This window comes from Calliopsis andreniformis, chromosome 7 (genome assembly GCF_051401765.1).
Source record: "Calliopsis andreniformis isolate RMS-2024a chromosome 7, iyCalAndr_principal, whole genome shotgun sequence".
NCBI lineage: Eukaryota > Metazoa > Arthropoda > Insecta > Hymenoptera > Andrenidae > Calliopsis > Calliopsis andreniformis.
Genome location: NC_135068.1, coordinates 12855450 through 12883167, shown reverse-complemented (window position 1 = coordinate 12883167; position 27718 = coordinate 12855450). Strand labels below are relative to the sequence as shown.

At 45.9% G+C, this 27718-nt stretch overlaps 3 protein-coding genes across 6 annotated transcripts; 1 reads left to right on the top strand and 2 right to left on the bottom strand.

The window, feature by feature from the left end:
* Positions 1-2240: 2240 nt before the first annotated feature.
* On the bottom strand, positions 2241-4377 carry LOC143181704 (leucine-rich repeat-containing protein 58). Of its 2 annotated transcripts, XM_076382250.1 has the most exons (5): positions 4254-4377; positions 3107-3601; positions 2821-3037; positions 2556-2745; positions 2241-2431 (listed from the first exon to the last, which is right to left on the bottom strand). In XM_076382250.1, exons 2-5 carry the CDS (start codon positions 3577-3579, stop codon positions 2268-2270), a joined length of 1044 nt encoding a protein of 347 aa, XP_076238365.1. In that variant the 5' UTR covers positions 3580-3601; positions 4254-4377; the 3' UTR covers positions 2241-2267. The 2 variants fall into 2 exon arrangements, with proteins under 2 accessions (XP_076238365.1, XP_076238366.1); XM_076382251.1 differs by lacking the exon at positions 4254-4377 and having other exon boundaries at positions 3107-3639.
* Positions 4378-8567: 4190 nt separating this feature from the next.
* Cep164 (centrosomal protein 164) lies at positions 8568-21202 on the bottom strand. 3 transcript variants are annotated; one of them, XM_076381863.1, is made up of 11 exons: positions 20963-21202; positions 18940-19182; positions 15456-16211; positions 14368-15191; positions 13891-14310; positions 12979-13298; positions 10693-11123; positions 10110-10282; positions 9803-10034; positions 9460-9654; positions 8568-8957 (listed from the first exon to the last, which is right to left on the bottom strand). In XM_076381863.1, the coding sequence occupies exons 1-11, from the start codon at positions 21039-21041 to the stop codon at positions 8707-8709; spliced, it is 3924 nt and encodes a 1307-aa protein (XP_076237978.1). In that variant the 5' UTR covers positions 21042-21202; the 3' UTR covers positions 8568-8706. The 3 variants fall into 3 exon arrangements, with proteins under 3 accessions (XP_076237978.1, XP_076237979.1, XP_076237980.1); XM_076381864.1 differs by having other exon boundaries at positions 14401-15191; XM_076381865.1 differs by lacking the exon at positions 8568-8957 and having other exon boundaries at positions 9465-9634.
* A 113-nt stretch (positions 21203-21315) lies between these two features.
* Positions 21316-26317, top strand: LOC143181446 (uncharacterized). The gene is made up of 5 exons (XM_076381829.1): positions 21316-21349; positions 21439-21492; positions 21607-21692; positions 21761-21881; positions 26186-26317. Exons 1-5 carry the CDS (start codon positions 21316-21318, stop codon positions 26275-26277), a joined length of 387 nt encoding a protein of 128 aa, XP_076237944.1. The 3' UTR covers positions 26278-26317.
* Positions 26318-27718: the final 1401 nt, after the last annotated feature.

Sequence of the window (27718 nt, the reverse complement as noted above, 5' to 3'; positions counted from 1 at the left end):
CTTAGCCATTTGCAGCGCGGAGAACGTAGTGATATAACGATGTCGACGTGAACAGGGCATCGTCTGTGGGGCCGAGTGCTTGCTCCCCTCTGGACTATAGTCGTCTGCTTGGAGTCGAGGCGAGTATAGTCGACAGAGTCTACGACCATGCTTACTAGTCCATCTGTAAACGATCATCGCCCACTACGATCGACTGTCGTACCCTCGCGTCGACTATGGTCGCCTGTGCCTGTCAGGCGTAGGTAGAATAGCGACTATGGCAGTCTGTCTACGCCTTATGTCCACTATAGTCAACCCTGCGAGCGAGTCTGATGGTTATGGTCACTCATCTATGCCAACAGCAAGAGTTTGTATAAGTTTATACGTGAAATAGAAGCTACATGCCGACTATAGTCGCTCGTCGTGCTAGTAATTGGATACGTGAGCTGACTATAATGATCTGTAGATTAGGCACAGATGACAGGCTGACTATAAAATACTCTACGCACGTGCTTGCCGATTATGATCGCTTATGCAGGTCAGGTATTCATTACGTGCACTCAACTGCGTGACTGTAACAGCTTCCATGATTCTATAATTTACCTGCATTGACTATAATCGTACTAATTTATTTATGAACTATAGCTGATGGTAAAAAAGACACTTTATTTGTAAAATTGACTTAAGACTGTATAGTCACTTTAGAACACTCATTTAAGGTAGAAGTGAACTATAGTCTGTCCTCATCGATTTCACGACTATAGTTGACTGGTTCGAGAAAATAGTTCGCGTGTCATCTGTAGTCAATAATCATCGCGATTCCAGAGACTTCATTTCCAAGGCACGTTCGCCCTGAAACACGATGAACGAGACGTCCACGATCCATGATTAATTAATCATCGTCAGTACGAATCATCACTATACGCGCTGCACAGAGGGGGGCACCGTTACTCGCGACTGTATGATACTAGGGAAAATTGTGTTAATATACATAGTAATACATAAAGAAGATATTTACGACGCAGTTAAAGCAAAAAGATTTAAACGACAAAAAAAATGAAAGGGAATGAGAGAGCGAGTTAGTACCGAGAGACAAACGCCTACGAGATGATAATGCTGATTCGAGGGGGCGTAAGAGAAAGAAAAGAAATGAGAATTTTTCCGTGTGCACGTGAGCGAGTGGCTGCGTCTTTAGTGACTAGAAAAAGAGTGTGTGTAAGTGCAAGAGAGATTATACGGTATCGGGCCTGTGTGCGAGATTATAGCGGGAGGAGGAAAGAAGATGGTAAGGGCGACAAATTGGAGCATGTACACACATATATATGTATGTAATGTATAAATACAGAGTGCATATATATGAATATATATATGTATGTATGTATAGGTAATTACAAGGCACACGCGCGCGCGCGCGATACATACGTACACACACATACATGCAGACACATGGCGATTTGGCTATATGCGACTTATAAAAAGATAAAAAAAGTGGTAGTGAACTCTTATTACAATTGCTATATGTTTACCGATCGTCACCGATTATTCGAATAATTAACGATGTTCTATAAATATCTAAATGACTACGATGAAAACACGATTGATGATGTATCTTGTATCGTTCGTTTCGCTACGTTTCACTTTCTCGGATGTGTTTAGTTTTACACGATCACGCATAGTCGATAATGGTAATTGTAGAATATCAATGGATATGTGTTTAAGCGAGGATCGATCGCCTCCCGGTTTCGCGGGGCTCTATATGATAATATTATTATTGTACATTTTGTGGTTTATTTAACAATAAAACGATAATGTTAACGGACTGCGATTTCATTCTAGCAGGAACGAGAGCGAAAGTAAGTATGGGATCAGAGTGAACGAACTCGAGATTTCTTCCATTTTCTTCCATTCTATTTTTATAATCAAGCATAAAGGCTAAACATGAGCGAGCCTATCTCTCGCCGCTGGTAGATTCGTCACGTCGGCAGTAACATCTTCGAGACCCTGACATACTTCAACTCTTTTCGAAGCAATCACGAAATTGATTGCATTAGAACATCTAGGATTTCTTCCTAGTGTATTTCTATCTGGCAGGCGTACAAACTTGCAAGAATTAGGAACCGCACGCATCCTTTCTAGACGAAACACTTTAATCTCTGTCTCATCTAAAAAAGGCTACTCCATCGCTTAGGAAACATTTCTCAAGGACCTGCATTAATCGGAGCAGTATCTCCAATAAAAGAAGACTTCCACACACGTGGTCAGCTCCTGACGTCTTCCCACCACAATCATCAGCCAAGCAGGACTTTCCTGATCATCGCGCCGCTGACTACTTCGTCTCCGTCACGAGATTCTATGCACTTCCGACTGCAGAGGTACTGCAGCAGAGGCAAACGATACTTGCCACAGAAGTCAACGAATTTCACGTGCTCCACTCTGTTGTTGAAGAAGACACCTGGAATAAAAATTGGTGATCTCGATACAGACTTATCCATGAGCATCCATGACCACTGATACATCGATTCCCGATATCGTTGCATCGATAGAAGCGTGAACTTTGATCTGAACTAGTCACTGACCTTTACACTTTGGATTGACGCAACGATGACCGCTGTTTAGATACTCCACCAGGTTCCTCGGTATACTTTCCTCATCGTATTGAATATCGCTGGTCTTGATGACCCTTGCGGCCAGCTCCAGCAGAGATGGAGGATTGTGAGTCATGTCTGACACGAATCTGACCACCAGTGGGTTGTCCCTCAGAGATAACTGAAAAACACGTATACGTTCAGTGAATAATCTATCTGAGTTCGATTGAAACAGTCTATAAGAAGATCTAAGTACCTCTGTTAGACACTTCAGCGTGATGATTTCGGTTGGCAGTGTCCTCAGTCTGTTCTTATGAAGCAGCAGCGATTTCAAGTTAGTGAGGTTCGCTATGGAACTGGGCAAGCTCTCCAGCATGTTATCACAGAGAACTAACGCCTGTAGTGACTTCAGTTGGCCAAGTGTTGATGGCACTTCTGTCAGTCTGTTGCCTCCCATAGATAATACATGCAACCTGAAGGAAACCATAATGATACAACCAATTTCTCACTCATCAGAAGGATATTAAATGGAATCCATTTACCTCTGCAGCTTCCAGACATCCTTGCTGATCTCACTGATATGGTTGCCCCCTAAGTACAGATACTTGAGCTCTGTGAGATCGAGCACCTGCTCAGGGAAATCAGTCAACCTGTTTCCACTGAGATTCAGCTCTCGTAGATTCACGAGATTCTCGAAGCTCTTAGGCAAGGAGCCATTACACAAGTTGTTATGCTTAGCCACTAAGCAAGACAGAGGACAGTCCCCCAGGAAGTCTGGCAGCCTGTGCAGGCCACAGTTAGATATATCCAACGAGTCGAGGTTCGTGAACCTGACGATGCTGGGAGGAATGCTGGTCAAGCGGTTCTGATGGAGCAGCAAGGTGTCCACTTGCTCTGAATCCTTTGCACCGACGAAATGATCGTGTAACATCTGAGTATCCAGCATCAGGTAGGACAGGTCCAGCGTCTTGGCGCTGGAATCTGAATCGCTGGAGTCTGATGTGTAGTTCTCCATGGATAGGATGCTGCAAGAATTGCTGAAAAATGGAAATTGAAAAGTGGCACAATTACTGGATGAATCAACGCGAGTTTTATTTCCTCGTTAAAATTCAGCGTTGTATAATTGGATCTCACGTGATTGCAAGTAGCAAGCTCACTTCACATAGCTTATGATAGCGCCATTAACTTATCTTGGACGCGTAAACACTGACGAATTTTTATTTGCCACTGTTGTTTGCCCTCTGCCGAGTGCAAGTCATTTCTAGTCAATAGCACTGGGCGACTATCTTCTTTCACGCGTGTCGTGTTCAGCTATGCGTGATAGGCAGAATCAACAATTTTGTAAACGTTAATCGAAGTTTATTGCAGATCAAAGTGCTACAGTTCGAAGGGGGTCGTACGAAGATACATTTAACAATCTCCTGATTTCAAGGTTGTCAAGATCACTCTCAATTGTTTATTCTAAATATTCCTATGCACGTTTCAGATCTTTCTTACTCCCTGCATGCCGATAAATGAACAGAAAATTGCAAGAGAAAGAAAATTCAGTCGTTACGGTTTTAAAATTGGCGCCTGTCACGTGATTTCCGACTACCTGCAGGGGCCCATCGAGTGAGTCACCACTTGTTGGGAGCTTTCCACCGAAATCCCTGCCGACTGAACGCGCATACGGCTATCCCACTGGCTTACCTCGACAGAAATTCCGTCTGGCCACTCTCAAAAAAGCCTGTTCCCTCTCTGCTCCTCTGGCTCCTGTCCCGAAGAGATAATCCAGTTGCTTAGCTTGAGGATCTTGCAGCACGCTCGCTCGCGGATCACGAGAAAAATCGGACGCACGGTCGGAGGAGCAAGACGTACGACCGCGTGGATCGAGACTGAACGATATCTGGATTTTTCAGTTCCCTTTATAAGGCGACTCGCAGCGGCTCGTCATCGTGAGACTCGAGTCAAAGTGCAGTGCCGTCATGAGCATCGGCTGATAGTCGTCGGTCGTCGGTAACATACCAGTCTCCAACTGTTGAAATTTTCTGATTTTCGTATGTGGAAGAAGAATTCCAACGCTTGCAAAATAGTTGATAAAAATCTGATGATAAATTATATGCAAAATAATTGTCATCCACTGCAAGAGTATCAAAAGGACGAGATAGGGTACCTTTCACTTCATTTTAATTTGCATTCCTAACATAAGAAGCGCTGTTATAACTTTCTGGAGCTGTCGGTAACATTTTCTTTTAATATATTCATTCGATTACCTAACTAAGCCATATGAGGCTACACTATATTAATTAATGTTAAACTATAAATGCTGATAAAGAGGGAAAAATTATTGTTAGTAGATGGGGTGAAGCAGAGTGTATAAAAAATAGGGAAAGCAGAAGAGAGGGGCAGGGTACAAGCAAAATAGGAAAAACAGAAGGAGGAGGGGGGAAAGGGGTAATAGACGGGACAAATGTAAAATTTGGACAAAACTCACCAGTGGTCAAGAATGACCATTGGTCAAGGATGTCCATTCGTCAAGGATGACCATTGGTCAAGGATGACCATTGGTCAAGGATGACCATTGGTCAAGGATGACCATTGGCCATGGTAGTCTAGGCGGCCAGTGTAGACCATGGTTCAGGAGTAGTCCAGGCCCCAGGAATCCCCCAGTGGATCCCCAGGAGGACCCGCACCCGTCGGAGGACCCGCGACGAGTGAGCCACATATGCTCTTCCAGGAGTATTTATGTTTCCTTAAAGAAGAGGGGGAATTAGAAAAATCATCCGTTCTTCTTAATCGAGTGGAGAGTAATTCGCGAAAAATTGATATTTTCAATGAAATAATGACTGTACCAACAATTTTTGTTGTATATATTGTTAATAACAATTGCAAGCAACGTCTGATGGAGGTTATTAACATTTATAATTGTTAGTTAAAAAAATATTAAAAAATTTTCAAGAATTGCGAGAATAATCGAACGAGAAGAACGTACGAAAAGTTAATTATTTCCACATTGGTTAACTAACAATTATAAATATCAATAATTTACACAAGTGCACAATGTATGCAATTGTTATTAATAATATGTGCTGCAGAAATTGTTGCTGAAATGATTATTTCATGGGAAATATCAATTTTTCGCAAATTACTCCCCACTCGAGTAAGAAGAAGGGATGATTTCTCTGGTTCCCCCTCTTCTTCGAGGAAACGTAAATACCCCCGCAGGACCCAGCAAGCCTCACTCGTCGCGGGTCCTCCGACGGGTGCGGACCCTCCTCGGGACCCAGGAGGGACTCCTGAGGCATGAACCACCATGGACCTTGGACATCTGGACGACAGTGGACAGTGGTCAGTGGTCAGCTGGCTGATGACCACTGGTCATCTTTGGCTATTAGTAAGTTTTGTTCAATTTTAGAATTAATTTTTTCACTTTGCCCCTATTTTAATACACCCTGACCCTCTCTACTGTTTCCTTTATTTTTTATGAACTTGATTTTGCTCTTGTGTTGCTCGTACGTTTTATGTGCCTTGGACCACCCTGGGCCTTGGACAATTGGACGACAGTGGACAGTGGACAGTGGACAGTGGTCAGTGGTCAGTGGTCAACTGGCAGATGACCACTGGTCAGTTTTGTTCAAATTTAAAATTTATTTTTTCTGCTTCCCTTATGTGCCTTCCTCGACCTCTACCTCCTTCTTTAGTCCCTAATGTTAATATTTCCCTTTTTATTATTAAAATAGAGAGTTCCCTTTGAGATTTAGGATAGAATAGGTTTACAAATTAACAAATACATTATTCATTTGTACAGCATATATATTTGCGTCCATACAAATATATACTATATTACAGAATATACAAGGTACTCCAAAATTAATTTACTCAATCTTGTACGTCGGTAATGCTTCCCGTATTGTACACACTATGAACAAAGAATTAAAAAAGAAACTTAACGAAAATGCAATCAACTTCTCTCAATATACGCATCGTTTACTTAAACTTCCTATCGAATTAAGTTTGGCAATAACCATTATAACTGCAGCCATCTCCAGGATGGCGACGCGAGTTCTCGAAACGAAATTCTATTCATCTCATATACTGTTTAACTTTCTCCCTCTTGTACGTTACGCAATCACGTGAAAATGTTAGCCTTTCGAGAAGCGCGGGAAATATCGATGGACTTCCAAACGTGAACTATAACAAACACGCGAACTCGTCGTACTCATTGTGCAAGTTGCTCAATGTCACGGCACGCAACGAAACAATGCAAGTCGAATAACAAAACGAATTTTCGACAGATTATTGCACTATGTAGGGTCTTTGACAACAGGTGTCAGAAATTCTATGGGGTCAGTACATGTAAAAATGCAACAGATAAATCAGTAGAACAAGCGTCGAGTCAGACACAGCGAAATCAGTAGAATAAGTCGTAAGTCAGACGCGTTTCACACCAGTTTCTCCTAATTACCATTTTTCTTTTACTTTACCATGTGGAATTGCCCCTTAAAATTCCCTACACCTGTCGACCACCCTGTTACGAAGCACCATTCGATGAACGAAACGAACTGACTCAGAATAAACGGACGTAACATCGACGATAAATTTTGTTGACGCGAAAGATACTTGTATGATTCGCGAGGACGGTGCTATAGTGAAATCTCTCTACTCTCTGGAATCGTCGGGGTTGTCGAACATCTTGGAGAGACTCTACGATTCCGAACATTTATTCGAACTCTATCGGTATACCTTTTAATGGAAAGTCGTCTGGCTCGATCGTCGAGCAGAGACGAAGTCGAATGAAATATCAACGATGGTTGAGTAATAAGAAGGAAGGAACCATTTGGTCAACGACTACGCAGAAACAAAGTTTCCCGCAGAATTGTCGAGGAGCTTCTAGAGCGTGGCTGCCCATCAGGCACTCTGCCACTCGTTGCAGTATCCTCGATCCTCCTACGCTATACACCTAATGAGATCAGGATTATTGCGAGCTACGTGATTCGGGGCTCGAAGACCGATCGAATATCTAAAATGAACCGCGGTCGATACGAGCAACAGAAACGTTTGGCGGCTCTACATTCCCTGTAAATATCGCGACGCGCGCGTGATACGATTAAGAAAGTCGATTATGAAACTTTGGCATTCGAGGGACGTCAGGTGTGACGAAGCTTCGCGGGCGCGCTCGAAGTTCGAGGCTCGAGGGGACCTGGTCAGCGTTGAATTCATCGTTCTGGAATGAGATACAAAAGCTAGGTCTTCCTACGAATAATTTTGATTGAAGTATCACGTGTGTTGCAGTCGTGAGAACGAAAAGGTGAGAGGCCAGCCCCTGATCGTCGAAAGTCGCGCGTCCACTTGTATCCTCCTCAACCACGATTACTTGACATAATACGTATGGTATAGTAAGTTGTATAGCAGTATTAGAGGTACGTCTATTATACATTCTCGTCACACTCGCGGAAAAATTGCTCTCGAAAATATATATAAAGGATCAACAGACTGTCGAGAGAAGGAAGCAGCGAACCGTGTCGAGGTTTCTCAGAAATTCTTACTTCACAAGAGAACTCTATCGCGCTCGAAGCTCTCTGTCACGAAGACACGCAGTCGATCTAGTTCCTCGCTAGCTTTGCACGCTCGTATCACTAATTTCCTCCTAAATCTCGTGAAAGTTGCGGCGACTCACGATCAAGTTCCTTCAAGTCGGAGGGTTAGCCATCATTCGTGGAAGCTTGCTTCGTTCCACGTTTTAGAGGCTGCTGTAGCAGCAAGAATTTGGAGGGACAACGGTACAAAAGAGCATTAGAAATGTGAGTGGATTGCTAGGCTTGCTTCTCTTTCGTTTACAGTCAAGTACGCGCGCCTCGTTGCAGTCTTTAATTGTTGCTTCATCGAAGAGCGAACTGAACTCTTTAGGAACAAGGAGACGAAGTTCGAAAACGAGTACATGCTTCGGGGCTTACTCTAACGACGAACGACGAACTCTTTTCCAAGCTACTCAGCCTTGGTCAGCCTTTATCGCCGAGGATTGTCACGGGATAACAAAAGTCGCGTATCAACGTTTGAACAAAGTAGACGATCGGGTCTCCTCGCGAGTGAAGTTCTAAGCGAAGTCTCGTCGCAGGCGAATAGCTTTTGGAAACGAGTCTTCGAAGAAACGATAAATCGCAGTTCAAAGGGTCGCCTGACCAGGACCCATTATGTCCGTGTTCTCCACGCGAGCCTGCCGCAGCCAGTCCCTCAGGTTCCACGTCCTCTCCATCAGGTTCGAGGCGCTCTTCTCCACAGTACCGACGCTGGTCGTGAAACCACTGTTAGGACCGTATTGAGCGATTATATTCTGTGCGGTGGTGGTTGGTAGTGGTGGCACGGCTGTTAGCTGGGATAGGATGTTCGATTGGATGTTCGGAGTACCAAACGTTCCTAAAAGAAACAGAGTCCAGTGAGTAGGATTGCAGTCCTTGAATATTCAATACTAGATTGTGGATTTTTATGCAAAATCACTTTTACAGGCAGCTGCATTTCAATCTGTTAGCTGTGTAATTCTATTTTATAAGGGTGCTCTCCCATTTTGTGACACCCAAAATTGCCATATCATTTCTTTATAAAGAGTATACTCATCGCACACAGCTAACAGATTAAAACACAAAATTTCGAATGAGTCTGACTAGGGACTTATTCTACTGATTTCGCTGTACCTGGCTAAACCTTCTTCTGTAAGCATACATCAGTCTTTCTCAAACACAATACAATCAGTAGAATAATTCCCTAATCAGTCAGAGTATAATGAATAGACTAGGTCCCAGGTGGGAGACGCTTAAAATGCATAAAAATCCTCAGGGTATTAATTACCTACCATCGTGAATGAATTCGCATCGTCGTTTAACCCTGACCTTCGACTGTCCCTAACAGTGATTCTACTGACCTTGCACGTTGTTTGGTTGCGCCGCTAGGTGGTGGAAACGCAGCCATCGCAAATATGAATACATCAAAGTCGAGGGCGGCGGCACGTTACTGTCCTGCCGCTTGTTCAGCACCCCCCAGATCTCCCGGATCTCAGAGTTTAGGTTTTCCAGACTTGCGATGATTTCCGTCGACTCCTGGTAGTGATCCGGTTTGTCTGAATAGGGGGATCATGACACAAGACCGAAAAATAAATTGTTGAGTGGAGGGAGAACTAGGGAGGCGATCGGGCTTCGAGCGTTGAACGATGAGAAACGGAAAATAAGCTGATAGTGGAGGGGGGGGCTGCGTCTTCAGGGCCTCACCTATGAATGTGTCCGTCCCCAGGTCAGTAGAGCTGAACCCACTGCTGGCACTGGACATGTCGCTCAGCGTCAGCTCGTCGTTCCTCGTCGAGGCCGCGTCGTTCTCGTTCCTCTTCGCGCTTGCAACCCTCTCCAGGGTCTGCTCCAGGTGCCTCAGGTGGATCACCTTCTCGCCCAAGAGACTCCTAGTGCGGTGCAAACTGACCTCCATGTCCGACAGTTCGCGTTCTTCCTGCAATCGTCACAGAAGACACTCTAAACGCGTCTAAAAGTGTGAAAGAAGGATTGTTGGAGCCTCCTTATCTACCTGAACCAGCTGCTCGAGAGTCGCCCTGGCGCTGCGCTGTTTCCATGCTCTCTGTCGACCTTGGAAAACGTTCTCCTGCTGTCTGAGTGCCTCCTGGGCTCGCCTCACGGAATCCCTCTCGACGTGAATTCGGTGCCGGAAGAACTCCAGCTCCGAGGAGGCGTTCGCCGACGCTAGAAAATCGAGCAGAATCCTTTTCGGTGTCATCTGGCGAGCTCGTACTCTCTCTTGATCGTGACAGCGGCGTGCAAGGAAAGACGATAACGAAAAGAAAAGAAAAGAACGAGAGAGAGGCGGAGAGGAGTCGCGGTGTCTGCGATTGAACGAAAAATAGGGTGGTGCACTTACGAGCCGGTCGAGAAGCGCAAGCCATTAGCCAAAGTAAAGTGTATAGATGCCTGGAGAATGAATAGAAAGGGAACCAAAAGAGTCAACTGGCGAAGATGTGGAGAAACAGAAAGTTCCGTGTCAACGTAGCATAATCGAAGCAATTAAGCTGTAGACACTTGACATCGTAGAATATCAACATTACTGAAAGGTAAGAGATTAGGGAAGCTGCTCGACAGCTCGCTTAGACATTCACCTTTGTCTTGGAAAGGATATCGCAAAGTGTAGGCCGTCTCGTTGCTGGGAAGCTGGTCGCCCAGGTCCTCCAGTTTCTCCAGCTGCTTCCTGATGTTCTCCACTGGGTTCTCAGGGTTATTATTATTGTTGTTGCCAACAGTGGCGCTGGTCCTGGCCCCCGTGCTGGTCGTCCTCTTGCTGAAGATCTTCCGCTTTTTCATCATGTTCGCGTTCGTCTCGCTGGCGGTTGTCGTATCATCGGACTCAAATTTCGCGGCGTTTTTCGATATCGTCGCGGCTGCTGTCTTCTGAAACCCCGAGACGGCTCTGGGAGCGTTCGAGTCTTCAGGCTGTCGGTGATCCTCGGCCTGCTGCTCTTTCGTTGCCTGAGCCTCGGGCGGTTTTACGGTCGTCACCGTCGAATTTGAGCGCGTGTTCCTCACCGGGGTACTGCGAGCAGGATTTAAGGCCTATAGCCAGACATTAGGGCGAATCGCATGAAGATGAGAGAGTACCTTCACAGTTATGACGAAATCCAGCACGGTTTTCATGCTTAACTATTCGGTGGTGAGTGACACTGTGAAGGTACTGGGACTGTGATGACATAAATGAGTGTGCAGGAAGCTTAATATTAATATATGTGCTCTGGAATAGGATTTTCATCAATAATATTATACACTGCTTGAAAAAGCTTCCAGCGAAAGTTGATCAAATTTCACTGACGATAATTCCGCAAACAAATTTTTTTTAGGATGCCGTTCACGGGAGCATAAAGTATGGTCCTTTCCCTTTAAAATAAAAAAAAGATGAAGTCAATACGATTTTTTTTCGCAAAGTTACAGCATTTTGAAGTGAACCCTGCACTTCTCAGCACATCAGCTGGTACCCGTACCTGACCAAAATGCAATGGTTACTTTAAGCTGCTGTAACTTTGCGAAAAAAAATCGCAGGGACTTCATCTTTTTTTTTATTTTAAAAGGGAAGGATCATACTTTATGCTCCCGTGAAGGGCATCCCCGGAAAAAATTTATCTTGTTCCGGAGAGTCGTCTGAATTTGGAAAAGATTCTAGGAGAAACTTCTCTCTATTTCTCGGTGAGTCGTGGTATGGAGGATTTTTTTCGGGTAAATTCAATTCAGGAATGTAAAAGTACAGGCTTTTGCGATTAAAATGAGACCAGGCTCAGTTCCGTACGATTTTTTTTCGCAAAGTTACAGCATTTTGAAGTGAACCCTGCATTTCTCAGCGCATCAGCTGGTACCCGCACCTGACCAAAAATGCAAGGGTTACTTTAAGCTGCTGTAACTTTGCGAAAAAAAATCGCAGGGACTTCATCTTTTTTTTATTTTAAAGGGGAAGGATCACACTGTATGCTACCGTGAACGGCATCCCCGGAAAAAATTTATCTTGTTTTTGAGAGTCGTCTGAATTTGGAAAAGATTCTAGGAGAAACTTCTCTCTATTTCTCGGTGAGTCGTGGTATGGAGGATTTTTTTCGGGTAAATTCAATTCAGGAATGTAAAAGTACAGGCTTTTGCGATTAAAATGAGACCAGGCTCAGTTCCGTACGATTTTTTTTCGCAAAGTTACAGCATTTTGAAGTGAACCCTGCATTTCTCAGCGCATCAGCTGGTACCCGCACCTGACCAAAAATGCAAGGGTTACTTTAAGCTGCTGTAACTTTGCGAAAAAAAATCGCAGGGACTTCATCTTTTTTTTATTTTAAAGGGGAAGGATCATACTGTATGCTACCGTGAACGGCATCCCCGGAAAAAATTTATCTTGTTTTTGAGAGTCGTCCGAATTGAGAAAAGATTCGAAAAAAAATCATTCTCCCTTTCTTGGTGGGTCGTGATATGGAGGATTTTTTTCAGGTGAATTCAATTCATAGGTGTAAAAGTAGAGGCTTTTGCGATTAAAATGAGATCAGGCTCAGTTCCGTACGATTTTTTTTCGCAAAGTTACAGCATTTTGAAGTGAACCCTGCATTTCTCAGCGCATCAGCTGGTACCCGCACCTGACCAAAAATGCAGGGGTTACTTTAAGCAGCTGTAACTTTGCGAAAAAAAATCGCAGGGACTTCTTCTTTTTTTTATTTTAAAGGGGAAGGATCATACTTTATGCTCCCCTGAAGAGCATCTTCTGAAAAAATTTTTCTTCGGAGTTATCATCAGTCAAAGTTGACCAATTTTTGGTCGAAATTTTTCTATGCCACAAGTTTCTGAGCAGTGCAGTTACATGTTAAAATTTGTAAATTTTCCAAATGCCAAGAAGCCTAATTTGAAAAAGTTTACAGTTGACTCACTTTTGTTCCGATGACTCGGTCCTCTCTGTCCTAGTCCTCGTGGACGTGGACCTCTCAGTTTCTGAGGCAGTAGTGTATCCCATTTTCTTCCTACTCCGCCTCTCTACAGCCAGACGAACGTCGTTCTTCAGCTTCCTATACTTCTCCTTCAGCGCAGTGTACTTGTCCTGCAGCAATCGATTCTCGGACCTCATTTTCTCGATGTCCAGGTTCTCTTGCTGCAGGGTCGACTGCTTTTGCGCTTCCACTTCAGCGTCTCGCGAGAAGTTCGCTTTAATCTCCTCTAAACGCTGCTGCTGCATCTTGCGCGTGAGCTCCTCCTGAAACCGCAGCAAACAAAATCTCCTCAGTAACCCCTACGCCTCGTTTGGTCCCTCGATCTTCTTCGACGCCGATTTCCAACCTGATCCAATAGAGTCTGACCAATCCTTCGTACACGTGTCGTGTAGCGAAAGAATGTACGTCTCAGTGTGCTTGATGAGATACCTCAGCACTTTAAGGCTCTTAAAATATGATTGTTTGGAGTAGATGAATTCTGGGGAGATTCTGTTAAGGCTAGTCTAAGGCAATAGAGTGTCTGGACAGTGTTACACAATCGGTGGACGAAACGAAGGAATTGGATGACGAATCTATTAACGCTAGAGTGGATTGCTGTTTTATTGCGTTCGTAGAAAGAATTTGCGCCTAACGAGGTCCACGGTTGGGAGCTAGCGATAAAACAATTCTGGAGTGTTAACCAGCCATTGCGTAACACCAATCGCTCGAGTCACATAAATAACCTAATTTCTTTAAGATAGTAGCTGATATTGCATCAGAAGTGGCGTGTGTCTTTTCAGTGGGAATAATGGATCATTGTGCGACAGGCGCGTACAGCTCAGGTATTTAAAGTAATAGACATCGTCAGGTACTCACGTCCATTCGATAATCGCGTAGAATATCGGCCACGTATTTCTCATGCTCTTCCGTGATCTTCGCGATCTTCTCCCTCTGCTGCGACCGCAGGTTGCCGCAGATTTCCTCGAACTCCTTCTCCAGCTCCTTCTTCAGTGCCTCGATCTTCTCCATGTGCTGCTTGCTCAGTTCCAGCTCGCTCAGCTTCACCAGCTTCTCTTCGCCCAAGTTACGCTCGTGCTCGTTCTCTAATTTCTCCATCTCCTGCTTCCTCAGCTCTAACAGCTCCCTCTTCTTCTCATCCAACTCGGTCTTCAAGTTCAACAGAATCTCCTGTCGCTCCTTCTCATGGAAGGCTTCCATCTCTGCCTCCACTCGGTTCAAATTCTCCACGTGCGCTGCCTCCATCTCCAATATCAGCTTCTGTATCTCTTCCTGCTCCTAGAAAAATCGAAAAATTAATCACGTGAAACCGACGTCGGTAGAAGTCTCAGCTACCTTATAAACCATTTCACATCTCAGAGTCTCCACCTTGTCGTTCAGGTTCTCCTCCAGCAGCTTCTTCTGTTCCATGAAATTCTCCATCAGCTCCTTCTTCGTCTGCTCTAGCTTCTCCTGAAACTCCTTCTTCAGCAGCTCGATATCCTTCGGGTGCTCCTGGCACAACTTCGCCTTCAGCTCTTCGAAGCTCTTGAGTTGCAGTTCCTGGTTGATCCTAGAGAGGTCAGAGGTATCTTCGTCATCGGTTTGCCTGTCCCTGGGGAAACCTGTAACCTTCCTCGGCTTCTCTACCTTTGACTTGCTCTTCCCGAACTCGTCAGAGTCACTGCTTCTAGCCGCGCTGCAGTCTGTCTCGCTCCTCGAGACCAAATCTATGTGCTTTATCTTGTCAAACTTGTTAGTTGGCACGGATTCCAAGCTACTCTCTCTCGACACACTCTCTCTCGACGTGCTCTCTCTGCCCATGCTCTCCCTTGCCATTTGGCTGCGATGCTCGTTCTCTGACACGTTCTGAACGACGAATCTCTTGCCAATTATCTTCGCGTTCTTCAGCTCGGCCTTCTCTGACGAAGAGCTCTTCTTAGTGTCTTCGTCTGCTTTGCTCTCGGTGTCTTCCTTGTCCTCCAGACTCTGAGGGAAAGAAACCGCGACAGCGTTGTCGAAGACCAGAGGAGACACTTTGGCTTTCTGTCCTTCGGACTCAGATTCTTCTGACTCAAACTCTGAATCGTCGAAAAAACCTGAGTAAGTGAACTTGATGCGCACTTCTTTCTCTATGTCGAAGCGTACGCTCTTTCTCTCTTCGTCCACTGGTCTATCGTCTATTAAAAATCGATTATAGTTAATGAACTAATAAGAAAGGTACCCCAGGTTGTCGACTCCAATTTTAATCTACTTTTGCAGAGTGCTAGTAGCCAGACTGCTAAGTGGGAAACCTTCATTGCTCATATTTTTAAAAATATTTAGTAATTATACCTAGTATTTTACAAATAGCAATTGCAAAAGCAGATTATAATTGAAGTTGACAATTTGGAGTACTCCCCTTGTGTCCATCACAAGCCAACCAAGAAAATAACCTATCTCACCATTTTCTGTCTGCTTCTCCCTGAGAATCGACTTCAGCTTATCCCCAACTGCATCAGATAAGCCAGCAGCTTTGAAATCATCTAACTTAGCTCCTTCTTGACTGGGAGTATTGTCTCTGCTCCGGTTGCTTTTCAGAAACATAGTTCCTCCTCCACTAAGAGTGAGCTCCTTAGACTGGCCAAGTTGACTGGGATGCTTCTCCTTGTCAAACTTTTCAGACTTCTCTGACCTAGCCAGCGCTGTGACACTAAGCTTGTCTATGTCTATAAGATTCTCCTCCGAGCTGAATTTGCTGGACAGCTGCTCCCAGTCCTTCTCGTGCCTTGGACTGAGAGACTCTGACCTCTTCAGCACCTCCTTCAGATCCAGCTCTTTTTCTGTAGGTGATGTGACGGTGGCCATAATCGCTGAGCTGGTGGTAGCTATTGCTGCCAGCAATTTGGGACACTCATAGAATTTTGGGTCCTGGAACTTGAGATTGGTGTAGTCTCTGGCGGCCCTGTCAGTCGCCAGAGGATTGTCAAGCTTCGAGTCGCTGTCACGACTGGAATGATGCTTCTCCTGGGTCTCCTTCTTCCGAGCGCCCTCGGGTTTGTCAGATTTCTTCAAGGGAGTCAGTTTCGTGGGGATCCTGGTGGGTGGTGGGATGGACTTGCTGTTGGATTTGAGCGTCTCTTTCGCCGAGGAGGTCTCCTTGGGCAGGGTCGCCTCTTCGTGCGACTCGAGGTCCTTGGCCGTGGTCTTGGAGTCCTCCTCTGTCGATCAGAAAACGGTTTGTGTGAAACTTTCTGAAGTTGTTGCGATGCTATCGCAGATGGAGGAGGCTGGGGACAGGGATGAGCCGATAAAGGCTCGGGGGAAATGCACCGTGAACTTTTCCTTGTTCACGATGGCCCTCTCGAGGGACGAGAGGCGACAACGTCAACGCTCTGTCGAGTAGATGTCAATGACTGCTTTTTCTTCTCGCCTTTTTTTTCATCAGGTGGATAAAACAGAGATGGATAAGAAAATACGTCTAAAAGCCTGGAAAAACGGGATAGCGATTATTATGTATCAGCGCGAGGAGTGCTCTCGTCGCACCTGAAACGCTCTCCTTTTCTGGAAGCCCTTTTGCAACCACTTCTGTGCTGCCTTTCACCTCTGGGCTTTTACAACTAAATAGATAGCGAGGAAACATTGAGGAATCCTAGTTCTACACGTATCAGAAATGTGCAACGAGTCTCGAGTACCACTCGTGTCAGACTAGAAGTCTTCTAGAAATTATTAAGAACAATGCTTTCCAGGGGACCTCTAGGGCACGAATAGTACAAGACTCGAGGTGAAGTAAATTCAGAACACGAAATTATATGCATACATTGTCACGAAACTCGTCAGCTCGCGATGGCAGAAAATTAAAAAAACTCTGCTCTTTTAGACGGCTCAACCTTTAATCTTCCGCGGCTCTAGGCTGGAGGGAGAGAGCTGTCAACAAATATTGACTTTTCGCATTCATGCAATTTGGATTCTGTCGCGACGGCGGATCATCGCGGTTCTGAGATTGCAAAGGCCTTTGCTTCTATTAAATGACGATACATTTCAGCGAAAATGTTCCAAAACTTCAAGTAATTCTCAACTATCCCAGAACTAATATTAGACCCACAATCAATAGATATACAAAAGCGTACCAAAACTGATGGTCCAAGATTCTATGTAGAAACTAGATCTGGCTTAGATTCAGGGAAAGTGTCTGTAGATTTAAAATAATTCTCTACTGTTTCAGAGCCGAAACTGGACCTATACTTTGCAGATATACAGGGTGTCCCAAAACTGATGGCTCAGGGTTCTACATAAAAATAGGTCTGCATTAGTTCAAACAAACATGTCCCCAGACTTCAAATAATTCTCAGTTATTCTGAAACCGATATTCGATCCACAAGCAAAACATATAGAGGGTGTTCCAAAACTACTGGTCCACAATTTGACTTAAAAACTAGGCCCTTGACGACCTGTAGAGTGAAAACCTGTATAGTCTCGTTGAGGTAACTCGCCAAATGCATTCGAAAAATTTGTAGACTATACCTCTCGATTGAAATCGCATCAGAGGCATCAAAGTAGCAGCGACAGGTTTGGTCCGTGGCGGCGGCAATTCGCGTTCGATATGAGGACGCGATAATTGGACGGATCCACGTTCCTCCGTCTATTACGTGCTTTCACGAGCGAGTGCACCGACACGCGAGCGCCTTGACGAACGTGTCGCGCGCTCGAAAGCGTTTCAAGGGCTCTAGCAGCGGCTGCTCGCTGGCCTGCTCGATCAAACAGAAAAATTCGAGCGCGCAGCTCGATTGCACTCGAACGCGCGGTGCCTTTTCATTCGTCTGACGACTGGCCTCCCCTCCTCCGCGGGAATCGCGATGAACTTTGACAAGCAGCCTTCCCGAGGGAATTCGGTAAATATTTTTCGCGGGATTATCGCGGTCGTAACTCGAAATCGACTCCGTGGGGGCGATAAGGCCTGTTTGTCGGTGCACCGCGCCGTAAATAATTACCGCGGAGTCGTTCACTCTCGATTTCGCGCACGCGAATCGCGAGGTTACATAAAACCTGACAAGTCGCTCGTTACGTAAAAAAAACAGAGGCAATAAGCCGAGGCTGGCGCGATCTGCGGTCATTGGGAAAGAAAACGAGCGCCGTGTAATTGCACGTACGAGACTCGGCAAGGTCAGTCGAAGAATATTTCCACGTTACGTAACCGACGGGAATCGCGATCGCGATCGGTTCGACGATCGAGGGAACAGAGAGTGGGCGTTTGGAGGAAACCGCGTCAGACGTGGCCAACGATTTCCCCGAGCGAGCCTAAAAATATAATTGATGTTTGACGGGAAGCCAGCTCGAGGCAGAGTCCTTGATGTCTGGATCGAAGCCTGGCAAAACATGCTAACGAGATGAGATATTAGCGGGTTGAGATTGCCGAGATTTTGGCAATCTTCATCCTGTTCTTGGGAACAGGTGTCCCCAGAGCATCCCAGACCCAGAGCATCCTAACGACGGTGTACCCACTTCGTTTAGATGCACTTCGATCGAGATTATCTTATCTTGTTTGTTACCGTTCGAATCGATTAGGTGTGTACATACGCGGTGGTTCGTTATCGTGAGAAGGCTCGATTCGATAAGCGAGATAGTGGACGGCAGAGATCGTAAGAAAACGTAAAGACAATGATCACGCCACTGTTAGTCGACGATTCATACTTTCTGTTTTATTTGTACACATCACGCTGCCCTTAGTCACCAACGAGCACAAGAAGCAGCGGTCGTTGAAATAAAAAGAATGAAAATACAAGAGACATAGAGACACGTGCATTGAGGGATCGAGAGAAAAGATGAACACACTTTTGCAGTCTCCGTGGTGAGTGTCTATCGAGCGCTAGGTGCACGAAGAAGGCAGTTCAAGCGGGAAAGGTTAATCCTATATTTTCCATTCAGCGGTAATGACGAGGCAATCCGTACCGACGCTCAATTGCCTGGCGTTGCCTGCCCTGGCCTGCTGCACCAGCTCCTTGTACACGGCGTCCAGGGGGTGCTCCCAGGTGGTGATGCCAGTGGAGGGTTGGTAGTAGTAGCAGCTGCCCTCGTGCAGGCAGGGCAGCCATCCCTTGGGCAGCGCGGCCATGAGGCCCTCGCGAGCCAGCTCCAGGAGGTGTGGTTCCGCATCGGGGTCGATTCCCAAGCGCCTAGCATACTCGAGCACCTCTGGAAAAAACGCCCTCCATTAACTGATTAGAAGCTGATCCTAACTCGTTCATTCGAAGCTGCACTCGAAAGGGGCCAAGGATTCCTCAGAGCTAAAGAAATTCCTCCTTCGCGGAGAATGCTCAGGGCAGGACTCCTCAATTATCGAGTGCGTTAGAAATAGTCTCGATGAGTAACACTACAGCGTATTAATAAACCCTTGAAACAAAAGATTTCAAGGTTCCCGGGTCAGCAGTAGGTGAAGTGTAACGACGTTCATCGATTGCTGCCAGGTGGAGAGTACACGTGGCAACGTGGAACTGTCTTACCGGAAGTAAGGGGGCGTCGAGGTGTCTTTGCTGGTAGCTCACCCTTCCACCCCCAGCTGGAGGACAGGCTGACCTTTTCGACGCGAAATGTTGGCCTCTCAGACTAAGAAAAGCGGAGCTCAGACTAAAAACAATTTTCCCTGGCAGTAATTCGATGCTTGTCGAAGCAATTAATTTTTCAGCAGCCTGTGCCAGCTAGCTGGGCCCTGTCGCGCATGAGAACGACGAAAATTACATATTCAAAGGTGGTATAAAAAGACACATAGTTGCCAGTGCTCATACATTATTCAATACGGGCAAAAGTAGTAACTATCCGACAAAAAGCTGCTCCCATTCACCTACTAATCATAAAATCGCGTTTGCAGACGTTGCCAAGCCTCGTTGGCGGAAGAACCAGCGACGATCAAGTTCAGGCGCAGAATTTTCAAGAAAGTCTTGGGACAAAGAGTCTGAACCTTCATCAGGAGACTCTGAATAGTGTCTCTGCTAAGACGAGACGCATTGCAAAGGGGCTGATTAAAAATTCCATCATGGAAGTGTTTGACAGGTGGCTTGTACGAGGGTTGCCGCCACAACATCTGTCTTCCCTGGTGGAGAAAATTTCGTAGCCTCCGGGAGTCCAGTGTCAAAGACTACAGGCATTTGGAAGCAGTTCTCTCCAGGATCCATTGTCACAGCTCGCTGTGGTCCCGATTTTTGTCGATTCGAGTCGTTTTGAGCAGCGAAATCCGGTTGGTGGCACGACTGCCAGAGGGGGAGGCTCTCGAGGCTTACGACAAAACTTTCGCCGCACTGCGGATCCTATTGATTTTCCTCGGCGCTAGGCTACGAGCTCACTGCTCCCGTACAACCGCGGCGTAAATAAACAAGGAAACTCGCCAGCGAGACTCTGCAACCCTTCCTCCGCTTCTCGTAAACTTGAAACCCTTCCCCTCGACGTGGACAGTCGTACGCGAGCTGCTCAGAGAATGACTTGCAAGAAAGGCTATTTATAACGTAATGCTCTCGAAGGCAGAAACTCAAATACAGTCGAAAACCAAGAAGATCCATCATTCCTGTCACTGCCATTAGATAACAATTCCCTCGAGTGCGATACAGTTGACATCAGGCAGCATTGCGCAACCGAGTGTCTCCCAAAGCCCCTGCAGACTACACAGAGGCTTTCCTCTAATCATGCTACAGAAGCTCCAAATGGACTCGAGGCTGAAGCGGTGACAGTCGAGCAGGCACGATGCAATAAATTGGACGACGTCGATTGACCGTTTCGGGATCAGAGTCATCAGCCAGCGGAAGGGATTAAGGAGTGCAACGACAGGGACAGGTCAAGTCGGTGGTCAAGGCCGCGGGAATCGTCTCGAGGAATCGACTTCCCCAGAGGGGAACCGGAAGCGAGGCTGGCAGTCGGCGAGGAGCAGCCCCGAGCAGCATCGATCGGGAGCTGGCTAAGCGCTAGGAGGAGCTTCCTGACGTACCTTCGTTCGACGGGTGCGACGTCTCGTCGAAGACCTCCCTGCAGACGATCGTGGCCGCGCTGTCCTGAGAAATGCTCATGCTAGAGGGTCCCTGGTGCAGGACGTTCACATAACGTGGCTGGCGAGCTGGTGCCAAGAGGACGCGGAAGAGTCGCGCGGGCCGATGCCCGTCATTCTAACGCGAAGACGACCACGACGACAGCGACGGCGACGCGTGCACGGAGAGTTCGCCCCGGCGACGAGGCCCGTCCGACGACGGTCAATGTTGAATTCGACTTGAACGTAGGCGGTGGAAGGAGAAGCTGACGAGCTGCGTGCCAGCGCCCCCGGTAGCCTGACCCCGAACTAGGCCAATGATAAAGGAACGAGTAACAGCCGGCGGCAATTGTCTTATCGATTAATCGACGGAACGACGAGCGCTCGGCGACAACGCTGGCGGGAAAAGGCTGACCTGTTTGAAGAGTCTGAGTGACCAGTGCCTGTCCACGTACTCTTGGCTTCACCTGATCTACTAGTAATTCGCGAGGAAGGCTAAGATTGATACATGCTGTTATCTTCTAAGTTAGATCACAATTCGATCAGTTTTAGGGTGATTCAATTCCTTGAAATAATTCTAAGTCTCTTCCTTTTTTCGTAATTTTCAGAATTATTAATCTCCTTCAATTTTTGGCTTCAACTTGTCTTTTTGGAGATAACAGAGTTGTTCATCGAGAATATCGGAGTGTTTCAGGTTTCGAATATTCCCGGAAATATTTAGTTTCAATTACCACCGCTGAGGGGCTTGTGATCTTGTTCCAGGTTGAGTCGATAAAGCTGGATGCGACAGTGGGAATAAGCCTGGGAAGCCCTCTTCTGCTGGTCAAGGGGTTTCTATTTTATCGACAGCCTAGGGAAGTTTCTGATCGAAGGGCAAAGAAGGGTAAGGACTGCACTATTTTAAAAAATAACTAGGATTTTCATTTTTAACTAGGGTATTTTTCTGTTACTGTTTTTTTTTTTTTTTTTAAACCTTTCACATCCAACAAGTAGAAAAATAGGGGAAAAATTTTGTATTTTAATATTCTCTAGAGAGATGGCGCCAATGTGTGCCTGGCCACCCCCTAGCACTAATCGCGTTTGCAATGAACGACTGGCAGCCCTTGGTAAATTATTTTATTGCTAAATCCTCGAACTCTGTAAATTACAGCGGCTCGTAATCATCCTCATTCAGTAAAATTTAATGTTTATCCACTTTAAATGTTTAATTATTCAAATTTATGCAGTTTATGGCGGAATTGATGGCAGTATTTCACTGGGATTAACGTAAATTAGTTTTTATTCATGCGACATATTTCCCATTTGCAATTGAAGGATCTAAAATGTTCCTCTGGCATTCAGGCATTCGCTTTGATTGAAATATTTGAAAATTTAGATGTTTAGACGCGACAGGGATGTTAAACTTATCAAATTCTCGCGTAATATTCACTGCATTATCAACATTCACATTTCTCATTATAATATTATCTAAAGGTGTTATTAAATGTTTAAAACAGTAGAGTAATATCAATAGGGGTTGATTTTTCGAATGCAAGTCTCATAGAATTTAATTTCGCAGATTCGAGAGACTATTTCATTATATTAATTTAACTCGAGAGATTTTTGTGTGACTCCCAGGTGCTCAGATTGTAAGAAAATATGAATTATTGCTGCAAGGAAACGAAGAATCGCAGAAAATAGAATTTCTGGGATGCATCAACCACCCTAAATGTAGCTTCTACGATTAAACGAATTAGGTCCATGAAACTACGAATCAAACGCCAAAAGCTGAAAGCAGAGACCATGCACCAAAGGAAGGTAAGATTCTTCCCTTAAACAAAATGATGGAAAGCACGGTTCTATGAATATTCATCTCGAGGAACAATTTTTCGCGAGCAAATTAACACTCCCATTCGAAGGGTCTTTGAAAATCTATGCTCTAGGAAAATACCTGGGAAACCAAGATGACGACAGTCATCGCGGCGCTCCACTCCTCCCAGCAAACGACGACGAATTTCTCGAGGCATGAATCGTTTCGAGAGCACCTTTCGCCTCGGCGCAACACCTTCCCTAAAACACGCCACACACTTATGTAGAAAAATTCATATTTTCGCTCCCATCGAGTGTCGGCGGTGGCACCTACGCTGTTCGCGCATCTCGAACGAAACCTCGAATAATGATCGAGCATCGATTGGGACATTTAAATTTCACGCTCTATAGAAAACAACGAGGGCCACCGAATAACGGTGTTAACGTTAACGACGCCAGGTTTCGGGGGGCCGTTTTCGTCGAACGCGAGAATTAAATGATAATGATATCCCAAGCCGACGCCGCGCGAAATACTTGCGGCCTCGAGCTCGGAACATTTATTTTTCCCTCTCCTTTTTTCGCTTCTCGGCCGCTCCATTGCTCTTCCTTTCCCTCGTTCCTCGCCGCCCGTGTCAGCCCTCTCTGTTCGCCCTTCCCTCTTTTCTACCCTGCGTTTTTTGTTCTGTAAAAATCCTCGTTAACTCGAATCACGATCCCCGCGTATTATACGAGCCAGGTACCGACTTTCCACTTTTTCCCAGGGCTAAATAAATCGTTAAAGGCGGCTCTCCGTGACCGAGCGCGGGCTAATGGCGCTTCACTTATTATTCTTCAGCGACGTGTCTCTCGACTGATCGCGGCTCAATCGATGCGCCTCGAACATGCGGGAACCATCGCGTTAATTGACAGAATTTTCGCTCCCGCGAAACGGACCTCGCCAGCCCTGGACTCCAGCGGGACAAAATGGCTGAAACGCGAAGCACGCCTGGGAAACGTGTCTTAGAAAGGGAATATTCGAGGTTTCCGCAGGATAAGTGGGGAAGATTGAGTCCATAGGACTCTCCAGGTGAACAGCTCGATGAGAAGTTCGCTGTGGAGTGAGTTTTTAGGGAATTTTGTTGCCCTGAGGGCTTTGGTGAGATTCTAGGTAAGAAGTTTTAATTTCTCACTAGGAACCTAGTGTTCTTCTTTCCGTTTAGTTTCCTTTTATTAATTCGAGGTTTGAGCTACAGCTCGGGGATCCCACAGTCCAACAAAGGACTTTTTTCTCGGATCTTCTTACCCAGAGGACCAAACAGTACAACAGGGAGATCATTAAAGTCCCTTGAAAATGGGGTTCGAGTTCGCGTATGAAAAAGAGGAAGGTTATACAATGAAACCAGCAGCTCGATGGAGGCAGAAAATCCGTTACGTGGCCATGATGGGAGAGAGGAGCGCAACAACCGAGAAATCACGTACATTGCCTGGGACAATAAATTCTATTGGTTGTTAGACCCCTCGAGCCCAGGGGGGATCCCCTAATCTGACCTAACGCTGTAATGTCGTTACCTTGTTAAAATAAATGTCACAGCGGGGAGGGTTGCACGGGGCTGGCCGAGTCGATCTACAAAAGACCAACCCCTAGAAATTGGGCCAACGTCCGCGTCCCTCAAAATGGTGGACGCGTTAGATCGAGACAGAAGAAACGCCACAAAAGGAGCGACGCGGACCGTCGACGTGTAATCTTCTCCCGCAATGGCCGCGATATTGGCAACCTAACCCCGCCGATTTCAGTTGTCAAGAGCTTAGATAATCGGTCGTTGATGAAGTGGAAGCGCCAGGACCCTTCCAGGGTTTCTGTCCCACGCTCCGTTTTGGAGAACGCGACTTTTCCCGTGCGAATGGTTTTGCTTCTGAGAACAGAGTGCTTGGAGTTTGTGATCCATCGCGAGTTCTCAACCCTAGGGACATTCAGAAACGTAGAAGGTCTTTTTGGTAAGTTTTTATCATAAATTTTGGGGATATTTGTAACTGCAAGGCAAAGTAATATACCTTTGCATTTTTGAGATATTTATCCAGATGGGTTTTGAATTTTGATCTCTTGGTAACCAAAAATGTGAATTATTCCTCAGCTGGTGACATGATTCCACGCAGCTATGCTTACAATATTGTAATTCCAAATGAATGTATTTTGCGTGTAGGGTGAAATTGACGCGTGGCCACCATTAATGATACTACTGTACAAATTGACTTCAGTAGCTGAAGATTATATTATTTCTTCTTATGGCCACAGATATATTATTGGGTTACTGAACTCCTTCCACAGGTTTCTAAATATTTTGGGGAATGATTTTTATGCAGAGTTATTGAAAATTCATTTTGAATGCACTTGGATGCATCCTGCAATTCTAACAATGATCCTCAAGGCGAATTTAGACTTTTCACTGTGGAGGACCATCGTGAAAGACTCATGCAAAGTGAAAAATATAAATTCGCCTTTGTTTCACTTCTAATATTCTAGTCTTGCTTCCTAACTCACTGCATGAAAAGCTTCCCTTTGGTCTCTAAACAATCTGAATTTATTTTAGACAATTAGAGTCTCAAACGCAAAAATTTCCTTGAGAAGCAGAATATCTTGAAGTGCGCCATTGCGACGGCAAACTTCTTCCGCGATTATCTGATAATATTTCCTCATTCTGGGCGCCTTAGATTCTTTTTAAAAGCCGCAGGAAAACTTTGATTTTCTGATTTACGTAACACCTATTGACAGAGTGTCTCAATAGCAATACCACTCGCAGAGGCTCCAACTTTGCCCCTGAATGGCACTGTGCATCCATTCACTGCATGTTTTCATATTTCCACGGGCTACACGCGCGTCGATGGTTATCGTCGAGGACAGTTTAGACAGTGTCGAATAATAACGCAATTCTCCGTCATCCTGTCGAGATTCTTATCCGAAATCCGTGCTCACGTGGTAGCAGATGTTCTCGCGTGAACCATAACCGAGATCCCTATCTACCTCACTAGGCCCATCGTCTGATTCTCATTAGATATCCAGTTGAATGGACAGACCAGTTAAAAAAACAATTTCATCGCTTCACGTTTCAATACCCCGCAGTCCTCTGTTTCAGTCTGAAGACCACAGGAGAGCCAAAGCGTCTCTTCCAAATTGCATTGGCATTCAGAGCTCATCCACAAAGATTTGCTTCTGAAAAACGCCAGCACCCAGTCGCTAACAATCCTTCCGCGAAGGCTTCTAAATAGGGAAGAAGCCCTGGCGTCAATTACAGTGGCAACAATGGGCCTCAGCCGTGGAGGACGAAAAGCAGGATCCTGGTCGCCGCGAGGACCCGCGGCTCGAAGACCATTAGTATCATCGTGCCTAGCCTATAAGCGCCATTTTGCTTTTCAATTTTCCAGGCCATCCACTGCCACTAATTCACCTCGGTGTCCTTTTTCTGCCTGGTCTAATGCCACCTGGAGGCTACGCGGCCCTCAAAGCCAGGATATAATGCTCGAGCAGGGGGCGGCGAGGGGCGGCGTATCACACGCGCGGGAGAGGCGTCGCGACTCATCCACACGCTCGCCAGCGAAGAGAAAGAGGAGAGAGGGGCCGCGGGGGCGAGGAGAATTTTTACAGCGCGACAATCCACAAGGTACGAGAAAATAATTGCAAGTTCCGTCAGCGACGGCCGCGAGGGTGGCGAAACGGAGGGCGGCGGGAGGGCGGGGAGGCGCGCGAACGAGCGAGCTGGCGAGCGAAGGGGTTGGCGAGCCGCGCGGAGGCTCCGAGCGGTTTCCTTGCGCGAGGAAGCAGGCGAGGCAGGCGAGGCAGGCGAAGCCGCGCCAGCGCGACAGAGACGGAGAGATCCAATTAAAAATATTACACATTACCCGCTACACCGCTAAAATGTATTTACTGTTTAAAAGCGACGGATACGGAGGGGGTGCGAGCCCCTCGCCCACACACTCCAGCCGCGATGGAACGCATTATGCGTGTGGCGCGGGCCCTACTGCCTCCGGTGATGCGCGCACGATTCGAAGGAATCGCGGCGAAGGGAGTATTAATTTCGTTCGATCACGAGTCCCTGTGTCTTTCGAGGACCCTGAGAGATGATGGTCTCGGCTGGGCTGTGGGCGCTGGCCTGGGGTTCGCGGCCAATCGAGGAGACTTTGAGGTAGACGGGGCAGAGTGAAGGTGGAAGGTTGTGGGGTTGGAATGAAGGAGATTCTTTGGGAAAATAGCGAGCTAGATGCTCCACTAGCCAACTACTAGTGAATTATAGTGTATCTAATAAAGCTACGCTTGTCTTAGACAAATTTTGGTCAGACAACCGAGTTGATCTACCTGACACTTAGACTTCATAAGCGACAATTGTGTGGGTCTACTTCTAAATCGATTACAGGCTGAACAATTCTTCTTTTTCTATTTAATGGGTAGGAACACAATTCTTTAGGTATAAAATTCTGTTCAGTTTGTAATCAACCTTTAGTAAAATAGAGAAAATTGTCGGTTGCTTAGGTACATGCTTAGGCAAAGTGGATCGAATTTGTCATTCCAGCTTGATTGAAATTGTGTTTATATGGACAAGTTTAACTTCAAGCTTTAAGTTAACAAAGTTGCTCAGTTGCTCGACCAAAAGTCGCCTAAGGTAAACGTAGCTTTAGAAATAAAAAATGTTCTGCAATGGGGATGCAATCCATGTCTCAAGACATACATTCGTGAATTATCTCCTTACTAGGACCTCTGACATTTTAATCATCCAACTATTGAGACAGAAAATCTTTTCTATAAGAGATTTCATATCCAGAATCACCCTCTACCAGTCAACCCTTCATCACTCTTTTTGAGACAGAATTCTTGTGATCAACAAGTTCTTTAGAGCACAGTCTCTCTCCAGAATCTCGCAACTTTGAGTCTAAAAAGAGACTAGAGACTAGAAAAAGACTAGA

Bases quoted from the DNA above. Each gene is read 5' to 3' on its own strand.
- Cep164 (XM_076381863.1), bottom strand. From the start codon at position 21,041: ATGAGCATTTCTCAGGACAGCGCGGCCACGATCGTCTGCAGGGAGGTC. The intron at 14,311-14,367 runs GTAGCTGAGACT...CGATTTTTCTAG, and splicing joins GATGTGAAATGGTTTATAAG to GAGCAGGAAGAGATACAGAA. The intron at 10,035-10,109 runs GTAGATAAGGAG...TGACGATTGCAG, and splicing joins CTCTCGAGCAGCTGGTTCAG to GAAGAACGCGAACTGTCGGA.
- LOC143181704 (XM_076382250.1), bottom strand. From the start codon at position 3,579: ATGGAGAACTACACATCAGACTCCAGCGATTCAGATTCCAGCGCCAAG. The intron at 3,038-3,106 runs GTAAATGGATTC...GGTTTCCTTCAG, and splicing joins GATGTCTGGAAGCTGCAGAG to GTTGCATGTATTATCTATGG. The intron at 2,746-2,820 runs GTACTTAGATCT...CGTGTTTTTCAG, and splicing joins CGCTGAAGTGTCTAACAGAG to TTATCTCTGAGGGACAACCC.
- LOC143181446 (XM_076381829.1), top strand. From the start codon at position 21,316: ATGATAAAGGAACGAGTAACAGCCGGCGGCAATT. The intron at 21,350-21,438 runs GTCTTATCGATT...CTGAGTGACCAG, and splicing joins AGTAACAGCCGGCGGCAATT to TGCCTGTCCACGTACTCTTG. The intron at 21,693-21,760 runs GTTTCGAATATT...ATCTTGTTCCAG, and splicing joins AGAATATCGGAGTGTTTCAG to GTTGAGTCGATAAAGCTGGA.